This window comes from Boleophthalmus pectinirostris, unplaced genomic scaffold (genome assembly GCF_026225935.1).
Source record: "Boleophthalmus pectinirostris isolate CB_2022bp ecotype Guang Dong unplaced genomic scaffold, ASM2622593v1 HiC_scaffold_3, whole genome shotgun sequence".
Taxonomy (NCBI): domain Eukaryota; kingdom Metazoa; phylum Chordata; class Actinopteri; order Gobiiformes; family Gobiidae; genus Boleophthalmus; species Boleophthalmus pectinirostris.
Genome location: NW_026571299.1, coordinates 966,020 through 980,846, shown reverse-complemented (window position 1 = coordinate 980,846; position 14,827 = coordinate 966,020). Strand labels below are relative to the sequence as shown.

Genomic DNA, 14,827 nt, shown 5'->3' with positions numbered 1-14,827 from the left:
ACGTCAAGAATTACAATCACCAAATGAAAATGTACGATTAAACTTTCATCAAACGGGATTTTACTGTCAAAAACACGTCATCACTTCACAGACTTTATTTATGGAGCAGAAGAAACATGGATCCAGATCAAGACTGAGCAGGTTTAAGTTTGTATCAGAGTAAAAACAGAATAATGACACAACAAGGAGCGACAACGGAACAACAACAAGTGGATTCAGTCAAATTTAGTGTAAAAATGTTTTGTCTTGTCACGTTGGATTCAGGAACCGAACGCTGCTGTGTGATACTGTGTAGAAACACCTCGTCTGAACGAGAAACTGCACCGACATCTTAGTAGAAACAGAGTGGAGCCAGTTGAACATCAGACGTAACATTATTCCAGGATTAATTATCAAATATCAATGTTCTCTGTGTGTTTAGATTAAAACATTCACAACTACAGCCACAGCGAGCATCAGTCTGAACCTTCATCTCAGCTGCATTTCTCACATCAAATGGGACCAAAAGTTCCTACAGACGTCACAGCCAATGAAATGTTCCACATGACACTTTAATGCAGCTTCAGCATCAGTTAATGTTGGTGTTTACAGACGACACGGTGAGTTTAACGTCACCGTGTCGTGTCCTGGATGGATTTGTTAGTTCATTATAATTCATATTTAACCCAGTGTTTGTAACCAGGACAGTTTGTTGGTGTTTGGTGTAAACTGGAACATTTCAGCGTCGTGAGGAACTTTTGGTCCCATTTGATGTGAGAAATGCAGCTGAGATGAAGGTTCAGACTGATGCTCGCTGTGGCTGTAGTTGTGAATGTTTTAATCTAAACCAGGGGTGGGCAACCTTTTAATCCGGCCCGTCGAACTTGAATAAATGACAATAATAAACCTTGTTGATGTTTTATTTTTCCTGCATTTCCGGCGTTTCCCACTAGATGGCGCACTATATAAATATATATATATATATATATATATATATATATATATACTATATATATATATATATATATATATATATATATATATATATATATATATATACATTGAGGTGCGGCGTATTATGTTGGCCTCAATGCTTTAAGTAGTTTCGGGCATCGTATTCGGACCATGAGTGAGGTAGAAGTGTTCAAGACATAAGCCTGCACTGTTTCCATAAGGTTTGGGTTAAAAACAAAGTTAGTTTTCTTTAACACGCTGTGTTCATTGTTTTAAGAATCTAATTTGGCTGGCTGCTGAACACGTGCAATCTTTTTTTTCTCACCGAAATGTAAGTGTGCAGGACGTACTTACCTGTGGTGTGCGTAGAGAAGCAGACCTCAATCATTTTTCATGCGATCTGAAATTTACGCGTCCAATAGTTGCGCGTTGTGCAGAATACGTCTTTCATGAGCGTAAATACGAGTGCAATGGAGCCGGGTTCTTAACACATCATGTCCTGTCTCCTGTCCGGCCCTTCAGTCAAATTTTACAACCCTATGTGGCCCCCGAGCCAAAAAGTTTGCCCACCATTGATCTAAACACACAGAAAACGCTGATATTTGATATTTGTCCCTGGAATAATGTTACGTCTGATGTTCAACTGGCTCCACTCTGTTTCTACTAAGATGTCGGTGCAGTTTCTCGTTCAGACGAGGTGTTTCTACACAGTATCACACAGCAGCGTTCGGTTCCTGAATCCAACGTGACAAGACAAAACATTTTTACACTAAATTTGACTGAATCCACTTGTTGTTGTTCCGTTGTCGCTCCTTGTTGTGTCATTATTCTGTTTTTACTCTGATACAAACTTAAACCTGCTCAGTCTTGATCTGGATCCATGTTTCTTCTGCTCCATAAATAAAGTCTGTGAAGTGATGACGTGTTTTTGACAGTAAAATCCCGTTTGATGAAAGTTTAATCGTACATTTTCATTTGGTGATTGTAATTCTTGACGTCGTAACTTTTCAGTTCGTGTTCTGATGATAAAATACACACGATATATTTTATGTACGACTGGACTCATTGGAGAGTTTACGAATATTTATTTTATGCTCAACTACAGACAAATATGCACCGATTTCTGTTCTATGCACACGAACATTTTTGAAAGCTTCTTACTCCATGTCTTTCTGTCTTCTCTTCCTCGTCTTCTTCCTCAGCTCGTCTTCCTCCGATCCGTGTGGAGGAGTCTTCGTTCTGTCAGGACCTGCAGTGGTTACTCGAGCGCGGCGTTCAGTTCGCCGACGTGGCGTTTTTCAGCTCGGACTCGGGTCAGGAGCTCGGCTGGGGTCACGCCGCCGTCCTGTGTGCGGCCAGCCCCTACTTCAGGTCGCTCCTGCTGGGACCCAAGACCAGGTCTGGACCCGAGACCGGACCGGGACCGGACCAGAGACCCGACACTAAACCAGAGACCAGAGACCAGAGCAGAAACCAGACCAGAGACCGAGACAGACAGACCGACCAGAGAGACCAGAGATCCGAGACTAAACCAGAGACCAGAGACCAGAGAGACCAGACCAGAGACCCGAGACTAAACCACAGACCAGACCAGAGACCAGACCAGAGACCAGGATTAGACCAAGATTAGACCAGGATTACACCAGGACAGAAGTTGGATTGATCCAAGACCAAATCAGGACTAAACCAAGACTAGATGAGTCCACGGTCTAGACCAGATCCACAAACAGACAGTCCTAGACCAGGACCAGGACGGGTCTGTGGTTGGGTCTGGGCTCAGGCCTGTGGGCGCACGTGGGCAGCCACGCCGTGCCGTCTGCCCCGGGGCGGCTGTGACTCTCTCTCCTCTCACAGGGAACGGCCTCAGTCTCGATGCGTGTGCAGAGACTCCGCCCCCCACGCCCTCCGAGACCCCGCCCCCCACGCGCTCCGAGACCCCGCCCCACGCGCTGCTCCGAGACCCCGCCCCCCACTCGCTGATGTCGTGCGAGGCCGCCATCGTGGAGGACACGCCCCCTCGGCAGACGGACGCGCTCCTGAGCTCCGCCCGCCTCTCCAGACTCGTGGTCAAAGACCCTCTGCTCTGCATGTGTCTGTGGGAGACGCTCATGTTCATCTACAGAGGTAAACAGGACTAGACCGGGTCTAAACCGGGTCTAAACCGGGACTAGACCGGGACTAGACCGGACTAGACCAGGACTAGACCAGGACTAGACCAGGACTAAACCAGACCCTCTGCTCTGCATGTGTCTGTGGGAGACGCTCATGTTCATCTACAGAGGTAAACAGGACTAGACCGGGTCTAAACCGGGTCTAAACCGGGTCTAGACCAGGACTAGACCAGGACTAGACCAGGACTAGACCAGGACTAGACCAGGACTAGACCAGGACTAAACCAGGACTAAACCAGACCCTCTGCTCTGCATGTGTCTGTGGGAGACGCTCATGTTCATCTACAGAGGTAAACAGGACTAGACCGGGTCTAGACCGGGTCTAGACCGGGTCTAGACCGGGACTAGACCAGGACTAGACCGGGACTAACCGGGACTAGACCAGGACTAGACCAGGACTAGACCAGGACTAAACCAGACCCTCTGCTCTGCATGTGTCTGTGGGAGACGCTCATGTTCATCTACAGAGGTAAACAGGACTAGACCGGGTCTAGACTGGGTCTAGACCGGTCTAGACCGGGACTAGACCGGGACTAGACCAGGACTAAGGAGAGTGAGAAGAAAATCACTCCAGAGACAAAATGAGAGTGAGAAAAAAAAAAACAAGAGACGAGCTGAATATGAATCAGAATTATGACTCCAGGGAGAGATGGAGAGATGGAGGGATGGAGGGATGGAGAGATGGAGATGGAGGATGAGGGATGGAGGATGAGAGATGGAGAGATGGAGAGATGGAGGGATGGAGGGATGGAGGGATGGAGGATGGAGAGAGAGGATGGAGGATGGATGGATGGAGGATGGAGAGATGGAGATGGAGGATGGATGAGGGATGGAGGGATGGAGAGGATGGGGATGGAGGATGGAGGGAGAGGATGGAGGAGGAGAGATGGAGAGAATGGAGATGATGGATGGAGAGATGGAGGGATGGAGAGGGATGGAGAGATGGAGGATGGAGGGATGGAGAGATGGAGGGATGGAGGGATGGAGAGATGGAGGGATGGAGGGAGGGATGGAGGATGGAGGGATGGAGGATGGAGATGGAGAGAGATGGAGGATGGAGAGATGGAGGGATGGAGAGATGGAGGGATGGAGGGATAGATGGAGAGATGGAGGGATGGAGGGATGGAGGATGGAAGATGGAGGGATGGAGGGATGGAGGGATGGAGAGATGGAGGGATGGAGGGATGGAGAGATGGAGGGATGAGAGAGATGGAGGGATGGAGAGATGGAGGGATGGAGAGATGAGGAGAGATGAGGGATGGAGGGATGAGAGATGAGGATGGAGGGATGGAGGGATGGAGAGATGGAGATGGAGGGATGGAGAGATGGAGGGATGGAGGATGGAGGGATGGAGGATGGATGAGAGATGAGAGGATGGAGAGAGAGGATGAGGGATGGAGGGATGGAGAGATGGAGGGATGGGATGGAGATGGAGGATGGGAGAGATGGAGAGATGAGGGAGAGAGATGGAGGATGGAGGGATGAGGAGAGATGTGATGGAGGATGGAGGGATGGAGGATGAGGGATGAGGGATGGAGGGATGAGATGGAGGGATGGAGAGATGGAGGGATGGAGGAGATGGGAGAGGATGGAGGGATGGAGGGATGGAGGGATGGAGGGATGGATGGGATGGAGGGATGGAGAGATGGAGGATGGAGAGAGAGGATGGGATGGAGGGATGAGAGATGGAGGATGGAGATGGAGGATAGGGATGGAGGGATGGAGGATGGAGGATAGAGGGATGAGGGATGGAGAGATGGAGAGGATGGAGGATGGAGGGATGAGAGATGGAGGGATGAGAGATGGAGGATGGAGAGGAGATGGAATGGAGATGGAGGATGGAGGATGGAGATGGGATGGAGAGTGAGAGATGAGAGGATGGATGAGAGAGAGAGAGATGGAGGAGGGATGGAGGGATGGAGGATGGGATGGAGATGGAGAGATGGAGAGATGGAGGATGAGAGAATGGAGAGATGGAGGATATGGATGGAGAATGGAGGGATGGAGAGATGGAGGGATGAGAGATGAGAGGATGGATGGAGGATGGAGATGGAGAGAGAGATGGAGGGATGAGAGATGGAGAGGGATGGAGGAGATGAGATGGAGGATGGAGGATGGAGGGATGGAGGGATGGAGAGATGGAGATGGAGGAGAGGGATGGAGAGATGAGGATGGAGATGGAGAGAGGGATGAGAGATGGAGGGATGGAGGGAGAGAGAGATGGAGGGATGGATGAGGGATGGAGGGATGGAGGAGATGGAGGGATGAGAGATGATGGAGATGGAGGGATGGAGAGATGGGATGGAGAGATGGAGGAGAGATGGAGAGATGGATGAGAGAGATGGAGGGATGGAGAGATGAGGGAGAGAGATGGAGAGATGGAGGATGAGGAGATGGAGGATGGATGGAGATGGAGGGATGGAGGGATGGAGGAGATGGATGGAGGATGGAGGATGGAGGGATGGAGGATGGAGGGATGGAGAGATGGAGAGATGAGAGAGATGGGATGGAGGGATGGATGGAGGATGGAGGAGATGGAGAGATGAGAGGATGGAGAGATGGAGGGATGAGAGATGGATGGAGGATGGAGAGATGGAGAGATGGAGAGATGGAGAGATGAGGGATGGAGGGAGGGATGGAGAGAGGGATGGAGGATGGAGGGATGGAGAGATGGAGAGATGGAGGATGGAGGGATGAGAGGAGATGGAGAGAGATGAGGGATGGAGAGATGGATGAGGATGAGAGATGGGATGGAGAGATGGATGGATGGAGAGATGGAGAGATGGAGGGATGGAGGGATGGAGAGATGGAGAGGATGGATGGAGATGGAGGGATGGAGGGATGGGAGATGAGGGATGGGAGATGGAGAGATGGAGGGATGGAGAGGATGGAGAGATGGATGAGGAGATGGAGGGATGGAGGGATGGAGGATGAGATGGAGGATGGAGGGATGGAGGATGAGAGGGATGGAGGGATGGAGATGGAGGGATGGAGGAGGAGAGGATGATGGGGATGGAGATGGAGGATGATGGAGGGATGGAGAGGATGGAGAGGATGAGGATGGAGGGATGGAGAGATGAGGGATGGAGGGATGAGAGATGGAGAGATGGAGGGATGAGAGATGGAGGATGGAGGATGGAGAGATGGAGGGATGGAGGGATGGAGAGATGGAGAGATGGAGAGATGGAGGGATGAGAGATGGAGAGATGGAGGGATGGAGGGATGGAGGGATGGAGAGATGGAGAGATGAGAGAGAGGATGAGAGATGGAGGGATGAGAGATGGAGAGATGGAGAGATGGAGAGATGGGAGGATGAGAGATGAGAGATGGAGGTGGAGATGGAGAGATGGAGAGAGGGATGGAGGAGGGATGGAGGGATGGAGAGATGGAGGATGGAGAGGAGGATGGAGGGATGGAGGGATGGAGGGATGGAGAGATGGAGGATGGAGAGATGGAGGGATGGAGAGATGGAGGGATGGAGGGATGGAGGGATGAGAGGATGAGAGGATGGAGAGATGGAGGAGATGGAGGGATGAGAGGTGGAGAGATGAGGGATGAGGGATGGGGAGGGATGGAAGAGATGGGGGGATGGAGGGATGGAGGGATGGAGAGATGGAGGGATGGAGGGATGAGAGATGGAGGGATGAGAGGTGGAGATGGGGATGAGAGATGGAGGGATGGAGGATGATGAGAGGATAGATGGAGGATGAGAGGTGGAGGGATGGAGAGGATGGAGGGATGAGAGGTGGAGGGATGAGAGGTGGAGGGATGGAGAGATGGAGGGATGAGAGGTGGAGGGATGGAGAGATGGAGGGATGAAGAGGTGGAGGGATGAGAGATGAGAGGGAGGATGAGAGGTGGAGGGATGGAGAGATGGAGGATGGAGGAGGGATGAGAGATGGAGATGGAGGATGAGAGGATGAGAGGATGGAGGGGATGGAGAGATGGAGGGATGAGAGGTGGAGGATGAGAGATGGAGAGGTGGAGAGGTGGAGGATGGAGGGATGGAGATGGAGGGATGGAGGGATGGAGAGATGGAGGATGGAGAGATGGAGGATGGAGATGGAGGGATGGAGAGATGGAGGGATGGAGGGATGGAGGGATGAGAGGTGGAGGTGTGTGTGTGTTTGTGTTAAATTGAACCAGGTGAAAGTTAAAGTTTCTGTTTTATGAGGAAAAGTCAGAACATGAGACACAGTTTGTGTTTTCAGAAAACTCCTCTTTTAAAAATGTCATTGATCTATTGACTGTGACCTGACCTGTGACCTCTGACCTGTGACCTCTGACCTGTGCCCCTGTCCTGTCTGTGGTGACAGGTGCGTGGGAGTGGGAGCACCTGCAGGAGGCGCTGGAGGAGAAGCTGAAGAATCCTCTGGCCGTGGCTCAACTTCTGGAGAGAATCAGATCTCTGCTGGGGCGAGACCGGGTAATCCTCTGACCTCTGACCCCTCTGACCTCTGACCTCTGACCCTCTGACCTCTGACCTCTGACCTCTGACCTCTGACCCTGCTGACCTCTCTGACCTCTCTGACCTCTCTGACCTCTGACTCTCTGACCCTCTGACCTCTCTGACCCTCTGACCTCTGACCTCTGACCTCTGACCTCTGACCTCTGACCTCTGACCTCTGACCCCTCTGACCTCTGACCCTCTGACCTCTGACCCTCTGACCTCTCTGACCCCTCTGACTCTCTCTGACCTCTGACCCTCTGACCCTCTGACCTGCCTCTGACCTCTCTGACCCTCTGACCCTCTGACCCCTCTGACCTCTGACCTCTGACCTCTGACCCCTCTGACCCTCTGACCTCTGACCTCTGACCTCTGACCCTCTGACCTCTGACCCTCTGACCTCTGACCTCTGACCTCTGACCTCTGACCCTCTGACCTCTGACCCCTCTGACCTCTGACCTCTGACCCCTCTGACCTCTGACCCTCTGACCTCTGACCCTCTGACCCTCTGACCCCTCTGACCTCTGACCCTCTGACCTCTGACCTCTGGAGTGTTACTGTGTTATAATGTTAATGTTATAAATTATACTTATACTTATAATACTTATATATTTGTACATTTGTGTGTATTTGTGTATATATATGTGTGTATATATTTGTGTATGTACATGTATATTGTGTATATATATTTGTGTATATATATTTGTGTATATATATTTTGTATATATATTTGTGTATATATTTGTGTATATATATGTGTATATATATATTTGTATATATATTTGTGTATGTACATGTATATCTGTATATATATGTGTGTGTGTATTTGTGTGTGTGTAGAGTGTGCGGGACACGCCCAGCGCTCGTGCGGCTCAACTCGGACCCCAGACTCTCGTCAATCTGTTCAACTCCCCCCTGTACTCTGACGTCATCTTTATGGTACAAGGTACAAGTACTACAAGTACTACAAGTACTACACTAACAGTATATCTGTATCATACTCTGACGTCATCTTTATGGTACAAGGTACAAGTACTACAAGTACTACAAGTACTACACTAACAGTATATCTGTATCATACTCTGACGTCATCTTTATGGTACAAGGTACAAGTACTACAAGTACTACAAGTACTACACTAACAGTATATCTGTATCATACTCTGACGTCATCTTTATGGTACAAGGTACAAGTACTACAAGTAATACAAGTACTACACTAACAGTATATCTGTATCACACTCTGACATCATCTTTATGGTACAAGGTACAAGTACTACAAGTAATACAAGTACTACACTAACAGTATATCTGTATCATACTCTGACGTCATCTTTATGGTACAAGGTACAAGTACTACAAGTACTACAAGTACTACACTAACAGTATATCTGTATCACACTCTGACGTCATCTTTATGGTACAAGGTACAAGTACTACAAGTACTACAAGTACTACACTAACAGTATATCTGTATCATACTCTGACGTCATCTTTATGGTACAAGGTACAAGTACTACAAGTAATACAAGTACTACACTAACAGTATATCTGTATCACACTCTGACGTCATCTTTATGGTACAAGTACTATGAATACTATAAATACTGACAATACTACTAATACTACAAATCCTGCAGTACTAATGTACCGTACCAGTACTTCAACATCTGCTACTACTGCAGTAATACCACATACACCACTACCAGTACTACAATACACAAATACACAAACGCACAAATACACAACTACTACAACTACACAAACACACATTATGTAACGTCCTGCGTCATTTTCTCGTGTTTCTGTTTCATCAGTTTAAAGTGATTTTTAAAAAGTCGATGTTGTTTTGTTTTTGTCGATTCAAACTTTCAGAAGTGTATAAATCATAATCACATGTTTTGTGTAACTCTGTGTCGTCGTTCACAAGTGTAAACATGTGTGTGGTGTTGCGCCCCCTGCAGGCAGCGTGCTCCCGGCGCACAGGGCCGTGCTCGTCGCTCGCTGTGACGTCATGGCGGCCATGTTTAGCGGTAAATACGCGGAGGCGCGCAGCCGCGTGGTGCCCATCCACGGCGTCTCCTCCGACACCTTCCTGTCCTTCCTGGAGTATCTCTACACTGACTCCTGCTGCCCAGGTCAGGAACTGCACTGCCCAACTTTTCAGACGGGGGGGGGTTATTGTTCTGCCAGAATGTTCTACAGTTCATCACCAACGTCACAGCTCATGTCATCATCTTAACAATAATAATAATAATAATAATAATAATAATAAAAAAAAAAAAATAAATAAATAAATAAAAAATAAATAATACATTTGATTTATTTATATTGTCCTTTCGGGACACTCAGAGTCGCCACGACAACAAACAAATATTAGTACAGTCAAAAATATCACCGTATTAACAAGTTAACGCAAAACAATTTTAACTGTGTTAATTTTTTTTATCACAAGATTAAAAGATAAATGTTCTTTGTTTCACATAATCTGTTCATTCATAATCTGCCTCCTCTGATGTAACGTCAGAAAAAACACTGTAAACAAGAACAAAACAATTTGTACAAAACTGAGAAGCTCCGACTGAAGCACAGAGCTCATGTACACGTGTACATGTACACGCACATGCTCATGTACACGTGCGCGCGCACATGCTCATGTACACACGTGCGCACATGCTCATGTACACATGCGCGCGCACATGCTCATGTACACGTGCGCACGCACATGCTCATGTACACATGCGCACGCGCCCACGTACGCGCCGACTGTAGGCACTGCTCTGTCTGACGCTCTGGGGCCACAGTTACACTTGAACAGTTTTAACGATCTGATTTCTCTGAACTCCAACAGGTGAACTGATCCGTCCTGCTCACATCACACGACAGCCACAAACTAGCATTAGCGTTAGCATTAAAATTAGCGTTAGCATTAGCATTAGCATTAGCATTAGCCCACAGTTTTTCGGTGAGTTTCTCTTTTTCTTTTAGAGTCAAATTAATCTCTTAAACAGGAGCGTGACACTCGCACTGACACAGGGAAACGTTCTCTTTCCAGCGTGACTTTTCAGACGTACATCTTAAAACTCTGTGTGCAGCATGTGTGCATGGTGTCACCACGGTAACAGCTGAACATCCCACCATAGACAAATATGAAGAACTCCCTCGGCGCGATGTCACTGCGTCAGTATTAACACCAAAAGCAAAACACAAAACGTACATTAAAACATTTACATCCTTCATAAAGTTTTTAAATAAAGTGAATAAACGAGCGTCACTGTGTTTGTGAGGAAACAGTTTTATTTGGACAGAAGTAACAGGACGTGTTTGTGAAATATTCTCTTTAAACTGAAGCTGAAAACACGAGCGTAAAACAGAGTTTACTCGACGAAGACGAACTTCAACTTAAACTGTGTTTGGGAAAAACCGACGTGCGCCTCAGGAGAACGACGCGGTGCAGGTCTGAGCCGCAGGGAGTTAAGAGTCGCTGATGCTGAGGTCACATGACGGCGTGAAAGTCGCTGTAAACTCGTCTCACAGTGAAGTTTGTGGGTTTGTGTTGGACCGAGACGGTTCTACCAAAGTCTCAGAGGAGCAAAGACGAGAGTGTTTCTGAGCGTCTGAGGGTCTGGTTTAGTTTTGTCCATTTATAAATGTTTTCTTCAGCTGAGAGTTTTACTCTGGGAGTTTCTACATCAGGTTCTATGTTCCTGAGCAGAACATTTTGCTCTTAAACTGTAGTAAACATTAAGTTTGAATTCAACACAGTGAGATCATTGTTCACAGAACTTTTACATTTGAGCACAGACATTATTTTGCAGAAAATCTCATTTTTAAAACCTCTGACGTCGACTCTCAGACGCGCTGAGGAAGTGTTGGAGCAGCTCAGACTCGTGTCCCCCACAGTGTTTCAGTGTTTCAGTGTTTCAGTGTTTAAGCACCACTGATAAAAATGTGTGAACTTTCAGTGAAGTTTGCTGCAGGTCAATGAGTCTGAAGTGTCTGACTCAAATGCAAAAGCTCCAGCGAGAGGCGTTTGGCTCCATCGAGCTGCATAAATCTGTGGGGCGTAGAACATCACTCAGTGTAAATCCAGCGTTAGAGCCCAGGACAAATTTATCTTTGGGACAAATGAGTTGAACCATCGAGAGTGAAGACTTCATGAAGTTATTAGATCTGCAGCAGACGTGCTGGTGTCAGATTTCACAGAGCAGCGACAGCAGGTCCTCCTCCGTCAGCAGATCCTCCAGCCCAGTCAGAGCTCTTTCACAGGTCTGCAGCGCCTCCAGGGGGCGCTGTGCCGAGGCCAGATCCTGGAGACGCACCTGCAGCAGGAGCAGCTGCCTGGGCTCCCGCCCCAGGGCCCCGTACACGCGCCTCAGGCCTGACAGCGCCTGCCCCACCGGTCTGAACAGCTGAATGAACTCTCTGTACGCCTGCAGGAGCTCCGCCTCCACGCTCAGCCCCGCCCCCGCACCTGCCGCCAGCCCCGCCCCGCCCTCAGCCCCGCCCCCGCACCTGCCCTCAGCCCGCCCCCGCACCTGCTCCGCTTTGCTGATTGGTTGTTCTCTTCACCTCACCGGAGAAGACGGTCATGCTGAACGGGGTAAAGACCATCCCCCTCGCACTGGCCTCCAGGGTCGCTTGGTCATTCCCGCTCCTCTGCCCACACTGCAGCGCCCCCTCCTGACCGCTCTCTAGCGCCCTCTGCTGGTTGATCTCTAGCGCCCTCTGCTGGTTGATCTCTAGCGCCCTCTGCTGGTTGATCTCGTGGCCGGCGCGTCTCATTCTCTCCATCAGGATGTACATTTGGCCCTTGTTGGACTCGCAGATTCGGAGGAAGTTCTGGATGGGCATCTGGAGTAATCTGCGCTGGTCGCCGCTCAGCCTCGACTCCATGTTTCTGCTTCTGTCAAACGGAGAAAAATGATTTTAAAAAGATGTTTTTCAGACTCTAAAAATCAGGAACAGAGAAGAGACAGTTTGTTTCCACCAGGCGACAGAGAACAGACGAACAGAAGAAAGAAACACAGCGACTCTTTGACTTTTATCTCCTCCACAGCTCCTCAATTTGATTCAAACACGGATTAAAACACAACGAAACATCCACAACTGAACGATTCTCAAACATTGTCATGAAAACATTTCCTCAAACTCTTTTTAAACGACGCCTCTGAACCCAGACGTGAAAACTGCTCCGGAATTTCCCGTCTCCGTATCGACGCAAAACTGAGCCTCTGCACGTGACACGTTTTGGATGAAATGATGACGAGTTTTGTATCTGTGAATCTCTGCCGGGTCACAACAAGCACAAACGCCACAACAAATACAAATGCCACAACACAACAAAAAGCCACAACAAACCAAAAAAAGCCACAAAAACCCCAAAAAAGCCACAACACATTAAAAAGCCACAACACACCAAAAAAAGCCACAACACATTAAAAAAGCCACAACAAACCCAAAAAAGCCACAACACACCAAAAAAGCCACAACAAACCAAACAGCCAAAAAAAAAAAAAAAAGTCACAACACATTAAAAAGCCACAACAAACAAAAAGCCAAAAAAAAAAAAAAAAGTCACAACACATTCAAAAGCCACAACAAAAAAAAAAAGCCACAACACATTAAAAAGCCACAACGGAAGTAACCGCGACTCTATTTTCCGACGGAAAAAAGAAAAGTGAAGAAGAAAAGGAACGGAGAAGTTGGAAATGTAAGTAAAAGTAATTTATTGTTTTATCATTATTTGTTTTACGTTGTCGTTCTTCTTCTTCACTTGCCGCTCGATCGGTCCGTCGGGAAATAGTGTCCCGCGGTCACTTCCGTTGTGGCTTTTTAATGTGTTGTGGCTTTTTTTGGGTTGTTGTGGCATTTTTTTGGTGTGTTGTGGCTTTTTAATATGTTGTGGCTTTTTAATGTGTCGTGGCTTTTTAATGTGTCGTGGCTTTTTAATGTGTTGTGGCTTTTTAATATGTTGTGGCTTTTTAATGTGTCGTGGCTTTTTAATGTGTTGTGGCATTTGCGTTTGTGTTGTGGCATTTGTATTTGTTGCGGCGTTTGCATTAAAATAGAGTCCCGCAGTCATTTCCGTTGTGGCTTTTTTTGGTGTGTTGTGGCTTTTTTTGTCGTGTTGTGGCTTTTGTATTCGTTGCGGCGTTTGCGTTTGTTGCGACCCCTCTCGGCTTAAATCATCTGAGCGACACGACACAGAAACATCAGCAGACGAAGAGGAGGAGGAGCAGGGAACAGAAGGAAAACAAACTCTCAGGCTGAAAAAAGAACGTAACAACAGAAATAAATTATCGGAAGACCAAATAAAAATATTGGACTATTGCAGTACAGATCTCAAATAACTAACTAAATAACTAACTAACTAAATAAATAAACTGTTACAAAACTCTAACCGTGACTCTTTGTCTGCACTTTAGTTCATTTAGTTTAACGTCAAATGTCTGAAAAATGCAAAATGAAACTTTTTGTGTCTGATTAGAAGAGGAAGTGGGATTAAATAAGTTCTTTTCTTCTCACCGCTTTTTGGGCAAATGTTTTAATTGTGGTTATTTTTATTTCTATTATGATTTCACTAATGTAAACAAATCTAAATCTCCACATAAAAAATTAAATGAAAAAAATGCCTGGAAAAAAAAAAAAGTGCATTCAGACTGCGAGTGAGGCCGCCTCTCCGCAGACCTCACCTGTCAAAGTTTGTTTCTAACGCCAAAGCAATAACATCTCCATGGAGACGAGCGACGGCTGGACCCTGGAGGAGTAAAGTTCCACAGTGCAACTTTAAAGTCTGTTTCCCTCGTGAGAGAAAAAAAGAACACGACTCACCTGTGCGTCCTGGAGGTGCACTGAGCGCGCTCACTCTGCTCCTGCTCATATTCTACCTGACCACGGCCCCGCCCCTGACCACGCCCCCTCCCCTGACCACGCTCCTCACGTGATGTTTTTTTCCCGCGCCTGCAGAGTCGCGTCATGTGCTCGTGACTCAGAGTTTGTGGCAGAAGCGTTGGAAACAGCTCCAGTCACATTCCGGCAGTTTTAGTGAACAATGAGGAGTTTTCATGTGACTTTTATCTTGCAGCGTTCCCACGGCAACGTCACCATCAGGAGACATGTGACTGGAAATGTCCCGAACATGTCCCGAATATGTCCTCAACATGTCCCGAACATGTCCCGAACATGTCCGAACATGTCCTCAACATGTCCTCAACATGTCCCGAACATGTCCTCAACATGTCCTCAACATGTCCCGAACATGTCCTCAACATGTC

The 14,827-nt window shown here is 47.6% G+C and overlaps 1 protein-coding gene across 1 annotated transcript in view; it reads left to right on the top strand.

Moving 5' to 3' along the window:
* Positions 1-14,827, top strand: part of rhobtb3 (Rho related BTB domain containing 3) — a 40,254-nt gene that overhangs the window by 11,378 nt on the left and 14,049 nt on the right. Inside the window, exons 6-11 of the mRNA XM_055160891.1 lie at positions 2,136-2,331; positions 2,788-2,819; positions 2,890-3,057; positions 7,421-7,530; positions 8,392-8,497; positions 9,515-9,688. Coding sequence (XP_055016866.1) covers positions 2,136-2,331; positions 2,788-2,819; positions 2,890-3,057; positions 7,421-7,530; positions 8,392-8,497; positions 9,515-9,688 — 786 coding nt within the window. The remainder of the gene's footprint in view (positions 1-2,135; positions 2,332-2,787; positions 2,820-2,889; positions 3,058-7,420; positions 7,531-8,391; positions 8,498-9,514; positions 9,689-14,827) is intronic.